Genomic DNA, 16,530 nt, shown 5'->3' with positions numbered 1-16,530 from the left:
AACTCCAAGACAAAGAGAGAATCTTAATCGCAGCAAGAGAGAAAAAGGAAGTAATATACAAGGGAGCCCCAATGAGGTTAGCAACTGACTTCTCAATGGAAACGCTCCAAGCTAGAAGAGAATGGCAAAGAATATTCCAAGTAATGAGAACCAGAGGCCTACAACCAAGACTACTTTACCCAGCAAGGCTCTCAATCAAGATAAAGGCCAAATAAGGAGCTTCCCAGACAAAAGAAATCTAAAAGAATATACCTCCCCCAAACCAGCTCTGCAAGACATGCTAAAGGGACTGCTTTAAGGAAAGGAAGGAGGAGAGAGAGAGAGAGGAACACTACTACAAAACCGTGACAATGAATAAGTACCTAGCAATAATAACCTTAAATGTAAATGGATTAAATGTTCCCATCAAAAGACATAGAATAGCTGAATGGATAAGACAACATGACCCACACGTATGCTGCCTACAAAAGATCCACCTCAGGACAAAAGACGTACACATACTGAAAGTGAAGGGCTGGAAACAAATTTTCCAAGCAAATGGACAGGAAAAAAAAGCAGGGCTAGCTAACAATACTCATATCAGACAAAATTGATTTCAAAAAAGGGGCCATAAAGAGAGACCCAGAAGGTCCCTTCATAATACTCAAAGGAACAATCCACGAAGAACACATAACTATTGTAAATATATATGCACCAAACATAGGAGCACTCAAATACATAAAGAAAATCTTGGAGGACTTACAGAAAGATATTGACAGCAACACAATTACACTAGGGGATTTTAACACCCCACTGTCAAAGATGGACAGATCTTCTAAACAAAATATCAACGAAGACATTGTGGCATTGAACAATGCCCTAGATGAGATGGACTTAATTGATATAGAGAGCCTTTCATCCCAAAGAAGCAAAATACACATTCTTTTCAAATGCACATGGAATATTTTCAAAGATAGACCACATGATAGGACACAAAACAAGCCTCAACAAGTTCAAGAAAATTGAAATGATATCAAGCATTTACTCTGACCACAAGGGAATGAAACTAGAAACAAATCTCAAGGAAAAAACCCCAAAATACTCAATCTCATGGAGATTGAATAGCATGCTATTAAACAATGAATGGGTCAAGAACGAGATTAGGGAAGAAATCAAAAAGTGTCTGGAAACAAGTGAAACTGAACTCACAACAATCCAACCTATGGGACACAGCAAAGGCAGTCCTGAGAGGGAAGTTCATAGATATACTGGCCTACCTAAAAAGAATAGAAACATTTCAAATAAACAACTTAACCATATGCCTACAAGAACTCAAGGAACCACAACAAAGACAGCCCAGAGCAAGTACAAGAAAGGAAATAACCAAGATCAGAGCAGAATTAAATTACATAGAGACTAAAAGCACAATTTTAAGGATCAATTAATCCAGGAGCTGGTTCTTTGAAAGATAAATAAAATTGACAAACCTTTAAGCAGGCTCATCAAGAAAAAAAGAGAGAGGATCCAAATAAACACAATTAGAAATGAAAGAGGAGAATTTACAACTGATACCACAGAAATACAAAGGATCTTAAGAAATTACTACGAAGAACTCCATGCCAGGAAATGTGAAAACCTAGGTGAAATTGACAAATTTCTAGAAAAATATAACCTTCCAAAATTGAATGAAGAAGGAACAGAAAGCTTGAACAGACCAATAACACCTGATGAAAATGAAACAGTAACCAAAAAGCTTTCAACACACAAAAGCCCTGGACCAGATGTTTTCACAGGAGAATTCTACAGAGGATTTAAGGGAGAGTGAAACCTCATCCTTGACAGATTATTTCAAAAAAAATTCAAGAAGATGGAACACTCCCAAACTCATTTTATGAAGCCAACATCATCCTAATCCCAAAACCAGATAAACACATAACAAAGAAAGAAAACTTCAGGCCAATATTGCTGATGAACACAGATGCTAAAATCCTAAACAAAATGTTGGCAAACCACATCCAGCAATACATTAAAAACATCATACACCATGATCAAGTTGGATTCATCCCAGGGATGCAAGGATGGTACAATATTCACAAATCAATAAACATAACACACCACATAAACAAAAGTAAAGACAAAAATCACATGATCATAGCAATAGATGAGGAAAAAGCATTTGATAAGGTACAGCACCCACTTCTGATAAAAACACTCAGCAAAGTGGGAATAGAGGGAGCATTCCTCAACATAATAAAGGCCAGATATGAGATACCTACAGCCAACATCATACTCAATGGACAAAACCTTAGAGCTTTCCCACTAAGATCAGGAACAAGACAAGGATGCCCTCTCTCACCACTCCTATTCAACAAAGTATTGAAAGTCCTAGCTACAGCAATCAGACAAGAAAAAGAAATAAAAGGCACCCAAATTGGAAAGGAGGAAATGAAACTGTCACTGTTTGCAGATGACATGATAGTGTACATGGAAAATCCTATAGACTCCACTAAAAAATTACTGGACCTAATAAATGAATTTGGCAAAACATCTGGATACAAAGTCAATACTCAGAAATCAAAGGCATTCTTGTACACCAACAATGAAACATCAGAAACAGAAATAAGAAAAGAATTCCCATTTGATAGACCAACAATAAAATAATGTACCTAGGAAGAAAACTAATCAAGGAGGTAAAAGACCTGTACTCAGAAAACTACACAACACTGAAGGAAGAAATTAAGGAAGACACAAACAAATGGAAGCATGTACCATGTTCATGCATTGTAAGAATTAACATCATCAAATGGCCGTACTACCAAAAGTGATTTATCCCTATTAAAAGAAATCCCTATTAAAGTATCCATGACAACAATGTACTAGGGTTCCCTTTTCTCTGCATCCTGTCCAACATTTGTTTGTTGATTTGCTTATGTTGGACACTCTGATTGAGGTGAAATGGTACTTCATTGTGGTTTTAATTTGCATCTCTCTGATAGCTAGTGATGCTGAGCACATTTTCATATGTCTCTGGGCCCTCTGTATGTCTTCCTTGGAGAAGTGTGTGTTCAAGTCCTTTTCCCACTTTTTAATTGGGTTGTTTGTCTTCCTGAAGTGGAATCTTGTGAGTTCTTTATATATTTTGGAGATCAGGGCCACTGTGGAAAACAGTATGGAATTTCCTCAGAAAACTAAAAATGGAACTGCCCTTTGGCACAGCAATTCCGCTGCTGAGATTATACCCTAAGATCCCTGAAACACCAATCCAAAAGAACCTATGCACCCCAATGTTCATAGCAGCACAATTTACAATAGCCAAGTACTGGAAGCAACCTAAGTGCCCATCAGCAAGTGAGTGGATCAAAAACTATGGTGCATTCACGCAATGGAATTCTATGCAGCAGACAGAAAGAAGGAGCTTGTACCCTGTGCAACAGCATGGATGGAACTGGATAGCATTATGCTAAGTGAAATAAGCCAGGTGATGAAGGACAAATACCATATGATCTCACCTTTAACTGGAACATAATCAACAGAAGAAAAAAGCAAACAAAATATAACCAGAGACATTGAAGTTAAGGACAATCTAACAATAGCCAAAGGCGGGGGGAGGGACAGTGGGGAGAAGGGTTTTCAGGAACTACTATAAAGGGCACATGGACAAAACTAAAGGGGAGGGTGGAAGTAGGGGAGGGAGGCGGGTTTGGCAGGGGTGGGGAGAAAATGCAGACAACTGTAATTGAACAACAATATAATAATTTGACAAAGAAGGAATGTAATCTTACCATTTGCAAGAGCATTGATGGACCTAGACTGTATTATGCTAAGTGAAATAAGTCAGTCAGAGAAAGACAAATAACACATGGTTTCACTTCCATGTGGAATCTAAAGAACAAAATAAATGAACAAACAAAATTGAAACAGACTCATAGGTACAGACAACATACTGATGGTAGCCATAGGGGAAGGAATTTGGGTGAAAAAGGTGAATGGATTAAAAAGTACAAATTGGTAATTACAAAACAGTCATGGGTATGTAAAATACAACATAGGGAATATAGTCAATAATATTTTTGTAATAACTCTGTAAGGTGCCAGGTGGGTACTGGAAATATTGAGGGGAACACTTGTGTAAAGTGTATGATTGTCTGACCACTGTGTTGTACACCTGAAACCAATACAAAATAATATTGAATGTAAAGTGTAATTGAAAAATAAAAATTTTAAAATATAAGCTTCAGAGAGTCAGATGCTGAGAGTCCAATGGGAAGGGCGCCACCCTTAGATGAACCAGTGTGAGCAAAGACACAGTGAAAGGTATGAGGAAGACCTGCCAATGTGCTCTATGCCTGAAAGCTTTGGGTTAAGCAGGTATAAGAAGGACATGTTCCTTTTTTCTCTCTGCTGCATAGAATTCCATTGTGTATATATACCATAGTTTTTGGATCCACTCATTTGCTGATGGGCACTTAGGTTGCTTCCAGCACTTGGCTATTGTAAATTGTGCTGCTATGAACATTGGGGTGCATAGGTTCTTTTGGATTGGTGTTTCAGGGTTCTTAGGGTATAATCCCAGCAGTGGAATTGCTGGGTCAGGCGGTGAGGGACAAAAACCATATGATCTCACCTTTAACTGGAACATAATCAACAAAAGAAAAAAGCAAACAAAATATAACGAGAGACATTGAAATTAAGAACAATGTAACAATAGCCAGAGGGGAGTGGGGAGGGGATAGTGGGGAGAGGGGTCTATAGGAGCTACTATAAAGGACACGAGGACAAAATCAAGATGGGGAGGGAGGTGGGACTGACTGGGGTGGGGTGGAGGGATGGGGAGAAAATGCAGACAATTGTAACTGAATAAAAATAAAAAAATTTAAAAATAAAATAAAACAAAAAAAAAAAGAAGAAGGACATGTTGTTATAGGACTCTGTTGCTTGACCTGTTATCCACATGTGAAAGTACCTATGCGACTTGCTGAAAATTTTGCAGCAATCCATTTGGCCAATCCACTTTAGCCAGCTGTTCTATCCCACCCCTTGAAGGAGTATGTCCCAGCTTAACACCCTCCAGGAGTCTCTGCAAGAGAGCTGCCCCTAGAAAGGACATGCTTTAGTTTCTGTACCTTGCTCATGCTCATCACAGGCTCTCTAAGCTTACCTCCTGCTCCTGGAAATCCAAGCTACTTACTCTGTAGCCTTTAGCTCAGATCTACTTCCATCCACCCTGAGGCCCAACTGGCCCTCAGCTCTCACACAATCTTTTCTGTATGCCTCCTGCATGGCTTGCTGAATTTCTATTTTGCTGAGACATCTCCTTCACCTGTATCTGGTACAGAGGAGTTGATGGATAAGAAATCCACCTGGCCCTTAAAACCCACCTTTGGAAAGGGAAGAAATAGTTTTCAATGAGCAACCTCACATGTGTCTAGCTCTGAGCTGGTCTCTTTATCCCATTTAAGCCTTACAAGAATCTTGTGATGTGGTTGGTATAAATTTCATACTGAAAATAAGAAAAATTAGGGCTCCCAAATGTTAGGCAACATGCCATGTAGTATGTGGCTAATATGGGACTTGAGCTCAGTTCTGTTCTACTCTAAGACACATGCTTCACAATTTCCCTACCCTTCTCAGACTTGGGAAAGAGGAGCCCTGTGCTGGGTCCATACTTCAGGGAGACCCCTCTGGCCCTCCTGCAGTCATACCAAAAGGACATGCCCCCCAAACCAGCTTCAGGCATCCCAAATGTAGACTTCCCTGCTAATTGCTCTAGCCTGCCTCCTGGCCCTGCACATTTCATCTCCAAATTCACATTTCTGAGGGTTGACAGTACCAGAAGTGTGCTTATACCCCAAGGCCTGAGAGGTGCAGGGTGTGGGAGCATCTTGGACATATGGGTCAGGGTGTCCAAACACATCCACCAAAGCCCATCAAGACAGGAGAACTTATGGAAGCACTATCTTCTCATTGTACCCCTCAGGGTGGTCAGGCTGCAGGCAGGGGCTGAGATGACAAACTATGAGGTCAAGAATTCTACATTTAAAACTGGTTTCTCAGGTATTATAAAGGTTAGAGCACATTTCACTTAGCTGTTTATTAGCTTGATTTTCACCTTTAAAATACTTTGAGGCAGGGTGTGTAGTTCCATCTGCTTGCCTGCCCTGGGCACACAAATTCAGGAGCATGCGCACTGATATTTTATAGTGCAGGGAGCTATCCTTTTCCATGTGAGTTAAGAAAGCTTAGTTTTCTCATGTCTGATTACCTTGAAAGAACAGTCATGATGGGCGTATTACCTTTTCATGATCAAGAAGCTCTTGTAAAATAACTTGTCTTTCCCGACACAGTTCCAAGAAATCTTCAGAATGCTGACTTTCATGTAAGGCAGGGAAGAAGGTAAGCTGGGTGCAGTCTGCTGCCACCTCATCTCTCTCGCTCTCAGCTTCTTTTGGTGTCAGCTCATCTGTAGTGGCATAAAGCGGCACAGTTTTGGCATGAGTCACCTGTCACCACAAGGGGTGGTATGCAGTCTGGGCCTGAGTTGCTCTGAGGAACCGCAATGTTGCAGGGAAGACATGAGTGGTGTGCATCTCTGTGTGTCCTTCAGTGTTTCCAAAAGTGGACACTACCCCTCTGACCCTGTGGTGTGGTCAATACACCCTTGGGTTGATTCCCTCCAGACGATGTGCCCAGGCCTGGCTGCTCCACCAGGGTTTGCTTTATCTGAATTTCACTTTGTTCACTCTTTGAAAAGAATGTTTTTTAAAAGCAAATTATGGAAGCACTAAATCCTTATTGTATAATTTTTTAAAACTTGGAAAAAACATAAAATTGTGAGAAATAAAACAAATATTCATGTACCCAGAGATAGCGTAAAAAATAGCAGATCCCATCTAGTAAGCATGTTCTCTGTGCTGGGTACTTTTAATGACATTTTTCATCCAGTCCTACCAGTTGTAGATTCTACCTATCCTCGGTTTACAAATGGGAAAATTGAAAGTGGCTAAATACTTTGCTCAAGGTATTGTGATTGCTGTAATAGAGGCAGAATCTGAACCATGTCATGCTGAGTCCAGGGAATGAGCTTTTTAACTCTAGGCTGTTTTCTCTTCACTGTACACAATTTGGTCTATTTACTTCTGATATCTTTTCTGTACATATATGTATAAGCACACACATGTGTAATTTTTGATATGATAGGAATTATACTACATTTATAGTTTTCTTCTAGTTTTTTTTACTCAAGATTGTATCATGAGCACCTACCTATTCCATTAGAAGTTCTTTGAAAACAATATTCTATTGTGTGGCTTTTTCATAATCACCTAACCCACCTCCTATTTTTTGGAGGTACAGGTGGTTTGTGTATCTGTATCTGTACTTCCGTGAATGTACTATGCTGCAGTCATTCATGTGCACATCTATACTTATTTCCTAAGGATGCACTCCTGGGCATGGATGTTTGAGTACCAGCTAAGAACATACCTATGTGGATTTCTAGACTCTACTCCTCCACCCTGTCCTGGGTGTCCACCTGCCTGGAGTAGTCACACTGCACATGACTGTGAAGTCAAGAAGTTACCAGACATTTTCTTTATGCCAAGATGCTCACCTCTGTGACCTCAATCCCACCTGAGACTCTCACATATGGATGAAGTAAAGTGTCTGCTGCAGGCTTTCCCCAGCAGGGATAACCCTATGTAGTTACATGCACCCAGGAAGTCATGTTGGAGACCCAACAGGCCCTTTCTTCCCCACTCATTGAGCTCCCTAGGGACCAGAGGACTCAGCAGCCCATGACCGTAGTTCAATAAAATCAGCACACACTTTTCACCACTGCACTCTCTGTAGCCACCCCCTCTGAAACAGGGAGCCGGCAGATTCTCATTTTGATCTTAAGTTGTGGGCCTTGCAGTGGAGAGAAGAGAAGCAAGTGGATATTACAATGTTATCATAAGTCCTATACCACAGTGGGACTCCCTAATCAAACTGGGATTCAGGGCCCAGGATCCCCACTTTAGGGAAATATTACAGACTAGCTCAAAAGAAAATCCAGTACTAAGATCTTAAATGAAACAACATGATCAACACTAAGACGTGTAATTTGGTTAAAACTATGACACTATCTGCAGCCTGGGATATAGTGAAAGTAACAGATAGGGAGTGCCTGAAGCAAAAGGCAGAGTGTGGTAGAAACACACAAACCCTGAAATATAGTGTATACATCTGTGTGTCCGTGTGTATCAATGTGTTCTTGACAAACTGACCTCTGAAAATGAAGCCCAAATTTTCAGCAAATCAACTCAATCAAATTCCTCCATGAAAATGATACAAATAAAGAGTAAGTATAAACATAAAATATGATTCAAAGTATTTTTTATGCTTGGGAAGTACTAAACTTATCTGTGGTTTCACTTGCCCCAGTTTCAGTTCCCTGCAGTTAAACATAGTCCACAAATATTAAACAGAAAATTCCAGAAATAAACAATTCATAAGTTTTAAATTGTGTGTTGTTCTGAGTAGCATAATGAAAACTCCAGCAACCTTGCTCCATCCCATCGAGAAAGTGCTTCTCCTTTCATCCAGCATCTCCATGCTGTGTATGGTACCCATCTGTCAGTCACTTAGTAGTGCCTCAGTTCTCAGATTGATTGTCATGGTATCACAGTGCTTGTGCTTATTTTACTTAATAATGATCCTGAAGCATTAGAGTGCTTCCTTTAAGTGGAAAGGTGTGAATGTATAGGAAAAACATAGTATATGGTCTTGCAATGTATCCCTCATGGATAAAGGGGGACTACTGTAATAGTGAATATTTTATTTGTGATTTTTACAATCAGAGAAATCAGTGTAAGAACTATTAAATATCTATTCTATTCATTTTTACTCTAAAACTGTCTGTCATTTTCCTCCTATGCGTTTGGGATCACGTACAATTGAACATATATTTGTACTATTTGGGGCACTTTTCAGGTTTCCCTGATACAGCAAATTGACAAGATAGTTTCCCTGAAAAAAAATTATTGTTTCAATGTTACATAAAATTCTCCCCCTAAAGGAGTTCTGGGGCCTGGAGTAGGTTTCTTAATTCTGGGGAGCATAGTAATGAAAAGAGTCTTAGCACTATGTACTCTAGACCTGCAATATATTCTCCCTCCAAAACAATAATTTCATTTCTTTAATGAGATATTAAATAAGACCAAGAATTGATTTAATTTTTAAATAAAAAATAGGTAAATTGATAAACTGAATACCTTTGTTTTCAGTATTTGTTTGAGAAATATCACCATTTCTGTCTTGGCTTTCCTGAAATAAAACCAGAGAAAAGAGAAATCAAGTCCTGGGTACTACCTATATGCAACCCCTCATTCTACAAATTCACATACACATGCATGTGACCCCTTCAAATAAATCACATACTTCAGACTCAGATGCCAGGAGAGAAAATGCTAAATCCTGAAGGACCACTATAAAATGCAAGTATTAATGTTCTTGAGTCAAAGGGGAAAAACCCACAATCTTCCATTAAGTAGGATTACAGTAATCACCAAAAATGATGCCGAAATGAGATTAGATAGCATCCTGGATCTGTGGTGTGGACTACCCTGGAGGGGTGTCCAGGACGGACTTGGCTTTGCAGCCAGCCTCTTGCTTGGTCACCAGCACAATGTATGGGCTACTTATTTCTCCTGTCACCATTTCTTAAGAAATATATTAAGGAAAACATACTATATATCACAAGATATTCATTGACAATACATTCAAATTTCAAGTGTCTACTGAATAAATGAATTACAATCTTCCCATTAGTTTTTTTTTTTTTTTGATTTTTATTGTCACCTTTAACTGGAACATAATCAACAGAAGAAAAAAGCAAACAAAATATATCCAGGGACATTGAAGTTAAGAACAACCCATTAGGTTTTATAAAGGGTTTAATGTGGATAAAAGATTCTGAGGTTACAGACTAGAAAATAGACACAACATTGTCTTGTGTTCCAGTGTTTGGAAGGCTGGCTTTTAGAGTTTCTTAAATTGTTTCAGGAATTGTTCGATAAAGAAATAAAAAGCTATTAACAGATTTTTCTATATCCACTACCAATCCAACTGGTTCCCAGTCCTTTAAAAGGCAAAAATGTAAGTCTGATGACACAGAGTTCAAGCTTTATTACAGCAAGCCCCTGAGATCTGCCCCGATTCCATTGCTTAGGGATTCAGTACAGCTTCAATGTCATTCAAACTAAGTGGGTCACTGACTCGAGCTTGCAGAAATAGCTGAATTCAAGATGCTTCCACTGTAAAACTTGCTATGAGATTTGCTTGTACAATTATGCCCAGGGCAGTGCTGGCCATGACTGCTCTGCAACAAGTAACTGGTGCAAGCTGACAGTGATCATCATGTGGCTCTTTCCCAACAATGGCAATCAGATTATTCCACCAGACTTTTGTGGATGTCAGTGTGATCTAGGTCAGTGGTATAGATATGAACCATTCAGGTATTCATTCACTCACTCGTTCATTCATTTAGGATGTGGTTACAGCATCCCTCCTCTGTTACCTGGGAGAGTAAGTGATTCTTTTTTTCTGTTTAACAGCATCAGGAATAAATCAGGGCAATCCTGCCTTAACTACATTTTCTCTCTGACCTTCCCATATCAATGCTCTTGCAAAGCACACTGGGAAGAGTCCTGATGAAAAAACAAAATGAGATGGAAAAGCTAAGGAGACTGTACCCTACTCTTCCTGCACTGAAGCATCATTGCCTTGCTGCGTGGAATTCTTACCTGGAGCCTTTCTGCACTCAGGGCCTCCAGTGGAGATAAGCATCTGAGGCGCTTCCTCATGCGAGCGGGTCCTTCTCTCCAGTCCAGTTCCCACCGGGAACAGGGTGTGGTTTCTGCTGGATGGCGCCACAAACCGAGCTCCCCAAAAAGCTGGTCCTGGATCTGGGCCCAGGCTTTGGCTGCCTTGATGTTGCCACATCTCCGCCTCTGGAAAACAGAAGTGCAGTGTAACCCCTGGACATTTCACTCACAAGCCTGACTCCAAACATCTTGGGGTAAACAGACCAAGTCCTTCATAATTGTCTAAGAAAACTGGCCCCTAATAGGCATCCCCAAGTACCCTAAGAGTGTGTATCCAAGACCTGGCCTGGAGAAGAAACTGGTTTCTTGGGTTTGAGACCAGTTAATCCTGGAGAAGGGAGGAAAAAAATATCAGCCCTTTAGAATTCAGAGCCATGTGACTGCTGGGTGTTGGGCAGAGAGTGACAGGTCCCAAAGATACTGCTGCTAATCATCAGAGTGGATTGGCCATCTATGTTATAAAATAGATAAAGAATTTCACCCAACCCGTACAATTCAAAATGGACAGGAAACTTTACCACACCCCTACCCTTCCAAAATGATGCTGAAAATACTTCTTTTGGTCCTCTGGTGTGATGCTGTGGTGGGAATTAGCAGACTAGCCTGTAATGGGTTGAGTTGAGCAAGTTATTTCTGTCTCTGGACATCTGCAACTGTGAAATGAGTGATTTGGCCTGGATGATATCAAAGGGTCTTTTTAAATCCTAATATATGTTTCTAGAATGTTCAAGGATTCTGGAATGCTCTCAGAAGCTTTGGTGTTAATGAAATCCTCATAGTTTGTGCCTGTGGCACTTGACTATTACACTTTCTGCTAGAGTATAACTCAAACCTTTACATCGACACCCTTAAACTACTTTTGTATTCCACATTCAAGCTTCATACATCACCTGTCAAGAAAACATTTCAATTCAGTTTGGGCAGTTGAATCAACTTTGCTTGCAGGGTAAACTTTTGCAATTATTCAAATGTTTGGTGACATTTGCCCTAAACTTTAATTTTAATTTTTCAGAAACTAAAAGGTGAAACAAGAAGCATAGGTGGCACAAACTTAATGTAAAAAGGAAAGAAACGCATTATCATGTGTTAAGCTGATCCCCTCATCTATTAATTCGCATTTCCTCCCCTCAGTGGTTCCATGAGTGAAACTTACACATGTAAGATTTCTATTATTCTCATAAGGAAACCGAGTCTAAGAGATGAGAAGTGATTTCTCCAGGAACCACCAGGTGACCAAGCTGAAATTTAAACCCAGTCTGTCCAATTCTAAAGCCTTTGCTTGAATCTGTGGACTAGATTCTTTTCCTGGGAGCCTAGTTTCATTTTATTAACTCATGGTTCCTGCCAGTCTTACCTCAGAGACCATTTTGAACAGGTTGATTATTCCCAGAACTTGAACATTTGCATGAAAATATAAAAGATAGTATAGTGGGCAGCACACAGTCTTTGGCATCAGATGGACCTGGGTTGTCACCATGTTTTTCCCATTCATGAGCTATTTAACCTGAAGGACCTTTAGCTTCCCATCAGTGAAACTTAGTAAATATTATTACCATGATAATAAAACCATGGGATTATGTAAGCAATAAATCAAGAGTTGTATATGGTGCCTCACCCAGTTTAAGCAGTTAGTATTAATGTGAATTCACCAAATCCTATTTTGAAACAAGATTATTTTGTTTCTCCACAGTTCTTACATTAATATCTAAAACAGTTACAGCATTTTACACTATACTCCAACTGCTTAATAAGGAACTCCAGAAAAATAATGACTATCCAAGGCCTTTTACAGGGATGTGTTTATATGAAATGAACACTTGTTTGGGGAAAATAATTCAGCTCCCTGGAAATTTTTGCTGTGTTTGCAGTAACATACTGAGCTTCACAGAATATGAACAATCCCAAGCTATTGGGTTGTCTGCCCTGGACTTCAAATTAGTCTTTTAGGAGCATCCTCTTGATCCCAAGTCTCCACCAGTGTAATTGTGGTTCATGTCTCCCTGAGTCTTCATCACAGGCAAAGTGAGTTGTCTTGAGTATCTGCAGCTACACAGCTGCATGTCAGCAGTGAGACCCCTCAGAGATGAATGACTGCTCGACCATGATAAAAAGCTTCATGTGGTCCTGGGGCAGAGGACATGAGGTGACTAAATAGCAAAAGCCTTGAGTTCCCACACCTGCAAAGTGCTCTGTCATTCCCATGTTTCTGCACAATGAAAGGTCCTCTTTCACTTCAAAACTTGAGAGGCGGCCCAGTGCCACACCAGAGGCTCAAAAGCAGGGGTCTCTGGCATGTTAGAGGCAGCTATGATTTTTGGCTGAAAAGAAACTCTTGAAAAGCATCATTGAGACTTTCCTGTGGGTGACCTTCCCTGCTTTTAGTCTCTCCTGCTTTGACAGGGCTGACTCTAGCCCTGGCTTTAGGGTTTAACGAGTCACCCAAGACTGGGAAATCTAAGTGGTAGTGAATGGTCATTGTTGTGCATCATTCCCCAGGGTGGCAACGGTGCTCCAGAGCCCATATAGAGGAGACAGTGCAGAGAGGTAGATATGCAGGTATAGATCCACTCACCACAGTCCCAGGACACCTTTATGTGCAACAGGAAAGTGCCCTCTCAGACAGATACAGCATACAGCCTTGCAACTTGGCAAGGAGACAGTGGCTTTATACAAGTTAGAAAATGGTTCCCTATGAACACTGCCTCATTCTAGGATGTGCAGCCCAGGGAGTTGAACATGAGTTCCTTTCACACTCACATACTCTCTCATTCATGTGTTCTGGTGCCTAAAACATTAGTAACTCATGAATTTATGTGTGTTTATGTAAATGTGTGGGTATGTAGGAGAGAGATGAGAAAGGGGGAGGGGGGCTTCTGGCCAAGATGGAGGCATAGGTAGACACACTGTGCTTTCTTGCACAACCAAAAGAAGGACAACAATTTAAAAACAAAAAACAACCAGCACTGACAGAAAATCGAACTGTATGGAAGTCCAACAACCAAGGAGATAAAGAAGAAACATTCATCCAGACTGGTAGGAGGGGCAGAGAGAACTTGCAGTAATGCAGCTGCTGGCGGACCCATCAAAATGGTGTATTGTGGAACGAGGCAGGCCACGCTGCAACTAGCAGCCCCCCGCAACCCCACATTCTCACATAGATAGATCAGGATGAATGGTGGGGGAGCAAAGCAGACTGCGCAACCCAGAGCTCCAGCGCGGGGAAATAAGCCTCAAACCTCTGATTGAAAACACCCGTGGGGGTTGAGGTGGCAGCAGGAGAAACTCCCAGCCTCACAGGAGAGTTCGTTGGAGAGACCCACAGGGGCCTAGAGCATGCACAAGCCCACCCACTTGGGAATCAGCACCAGAGGGGCCCAATTTGATTGTGGGTAGTGGAGGGGGTGACTGCAATCCAGCAGAGTGGAAAAAGCGCTATTGCTCCCTCTCAGCCCCTCCCCCATGTACAGCATCACAGCACAGCAACCAGCATTACCCTGCCCTGGTGAACACCTAAGGCTCAGCCCCTTTATATAACAGGTGCCCCAAGACCAAAAAAAAAAAATGGTCCAAATGAAAGAACAGATCAAAACCCCAGAAAAAAAATACAGATAAGCAACAAAGAGATAGCCAACCTATCGGATGCACAGTTCAAAACACTGGTAATCAGGAAGCTCACAAAATTGGTTGAATTTGGTCATAAATTAGATGAAGAAATGACGGCTATGCTAAGAGAAACAAAGGAAATGTACAGGGAACCAATAGTGATGCGAAGGAACCTGGGACTCAAATCAACGGTGTGGACCAGAAGGAAGAAAGAAACATCCAACCAGAAAAGAATGAAGTAACAAGAATTCAGAAAAATGAGGACAGGCTTAAGAACCTCCAGGATATCTTGAAATGTTCCAACGTCCGAATTATAGGGGTGCCAGAAGGAGAAGAAAAAGAACAAAAATTTGAAAACTTATTTGAACAAATAATGAAGGAGAACTTCCCTGGTCTGGCAAAGGAAATAGACTTCCAGGAGGTCCAGGAAGCTCAGAGAGTCCCAAAGAAGCTGGACCCAGGGAGGAACACACCAAGGCACATCATAATTAATTAGCCAAGATGAAACAGAAGGAGAGAATCTTAGAAGCAGCAAGAGAAAAGGACACAGTTATCTACAAAGGAGTTCCCATAAGACTGTCAGCTGACTTCTCAAAAGAGACCTTACAGGCAAGAGGGGGCTGGAAAGAAGTATTCCAAGTCATGAAAGGCAAGGACCTACATCCAAGATTACTGTATCCAGCAAAGCTATCATTTAGAATGGAAGGGCAAATAAAGTGCTTCTCAGATAAGGTCAAGTTAAAGGAGTTCATCATCACCAAGCCATTATTATATGAAATGTTGAAAGGACTTACCTAAGAAAAAGAAGATCAAAAATAGGAACAGTAAAAATGACAGCAAACTCACAGTTATTAACAACCACACCTAAAACAAAAACAAAAGCAAACTAAGCAAACAACTAGAACAGGAACAGAGCCATAGAAATGGAGATCACATGGAAGGTATCAACAGGGAAGTGGGAGGGGAAGAGAGGGGGGAAAGGTACAGAGAATAGGTAGCATAAATGGTAGGTAGAAAATAGATGGGGGAGGGTAAGAATAGAATAGGAAATGTAGAAGCCAATGAACTTATATGTATGACCCATGGACATGAACTATAGGGGGGGAATGTGGGAGGGAGGGGGTGTGCAGGATGGAGTGAAGTGAAGGGGGGGAAATGGAACAACTGTAATAGCATAATCAATAAATATATTTAAAAAAAGAAATATTCAAAGGGATGAAAAGCAAGGACCTACAACCAAGATTACTCTACCCAGCAAAGCTCTCATTTAGAATTAAAGGACAAATGAAGAACTTCCCAGACAAGAAAAAGCTAAAAGAGTTCATCGCCACCAAACCAATATTACATGAAATGTTAAACGGTCTTAAGAAGATCAAAACTGAACAATAAAATGGCAATAAATCATTAAATATCAACAATTGAGTCTAAAAGGCAATAAAAATGCAGAACAGAAACAGAATCATAGATAGAGAACATTTTGATGGTTGCCAGATCAAAGAGGGGTTGTAGAGATAGGCAAACAGATGAAGGGATTAAGAACTACAAATTGCCAGTTACAGAATATTCATGGGGATGTAAAATACAGCATAGGACATAGAGGAGCCAAAGAACATATGTGTATGACCCATGGACATGGACAACAGTGTGAGGATTGCCTGAGGGAGTGGGGAGGGCTGGATAGAGGGGGACAAAGGAGACAAAATTGGGAAAATTGTAATACATTAATCAATAAAATATAATTAAAAATTAAAAAATGAAAAACAAAAAAGAAAAAAAAGAGAGAAAGGGAGAGAAGACAGATTCGTTAGAGTGGAGCTTGAATGCCTAGACCCTGAGGCCTGTGCTTTCCCTGGACAATTTCTTTTTAATTTTAATTTTTTATTGTTATTCAATTACAGTTATGTGCCTTTTCTCCCCATCCCTCCACCCCACCCCAGCTGAACCCACCTTTTTCCCCCACCTCCACCCTCCCCCTTGATTTTGTCCATGTGTCTTTTATAATAGTTCCTGTAATCCCCTCTCCTCACAGTCCCCTCCCCACTGCCACCTGCCCATTGTTAGACTGTTCTTAACTTCAATGTCTCTG

General features: G+C 40.6%; 1 protein-coding gene across 3 annotated transcripts in view; it reads right to left on the bottom strand.

Moving 5' to 3' along the window:
* WDFY4 (WDFY family member 4) overlaps window positions 1-16,530 on the bottom strand; it is a 353,171-nt gene that overhangs the window by 107,719 nt on the left and 228,922 nt on the right. For all 3 annotated transcript variants that reach the window (XR_008426691.2, XM_045196058.2, XM_053922799.1), the window contains exons 41-43: window positions 10,761-10,967; window positions 9,231-9,282; window positions 6,273-6,439 (exon numbers count right to left, since the gene is read on the bottom strand). Coding sequence is in view for 2 of the 3 variants with exons in the window: in XM_045196058.2 (XP_045051993.2) it covers window positions 6,273-6,439; window positions 9,231-9,282; window positions 10,761-10,967 (426 nt within the window). In the remaining variant the exon portion in view is untranslated. The remainder of the gene's footprint in view (window positions 1-6,272; window positions 6,440-9,230; window positions 9,283-10,760; window positions 10,968-16,530) is intronic.

This window comes from Desmodus rotundus, chromosome 4 (assembly GCF_022682495.2).
Source record: "Desmodus rotundus isolate HL8 chromosome 4, HLdesRot8A.1, whole genome shotgun sequence".
In the NCBI taxonomy this organism is placed as follows: Eukaryota; Metazoa; Chordata; class Mammalia; order Chiroptera; family Phyllostomidae; genus Desmodus; species Desmodus rotundus.
Note: the sequence above shows the minus strand (reverse complement) of the source record. Positions and strands in the feature narration are given on the sequence as shown.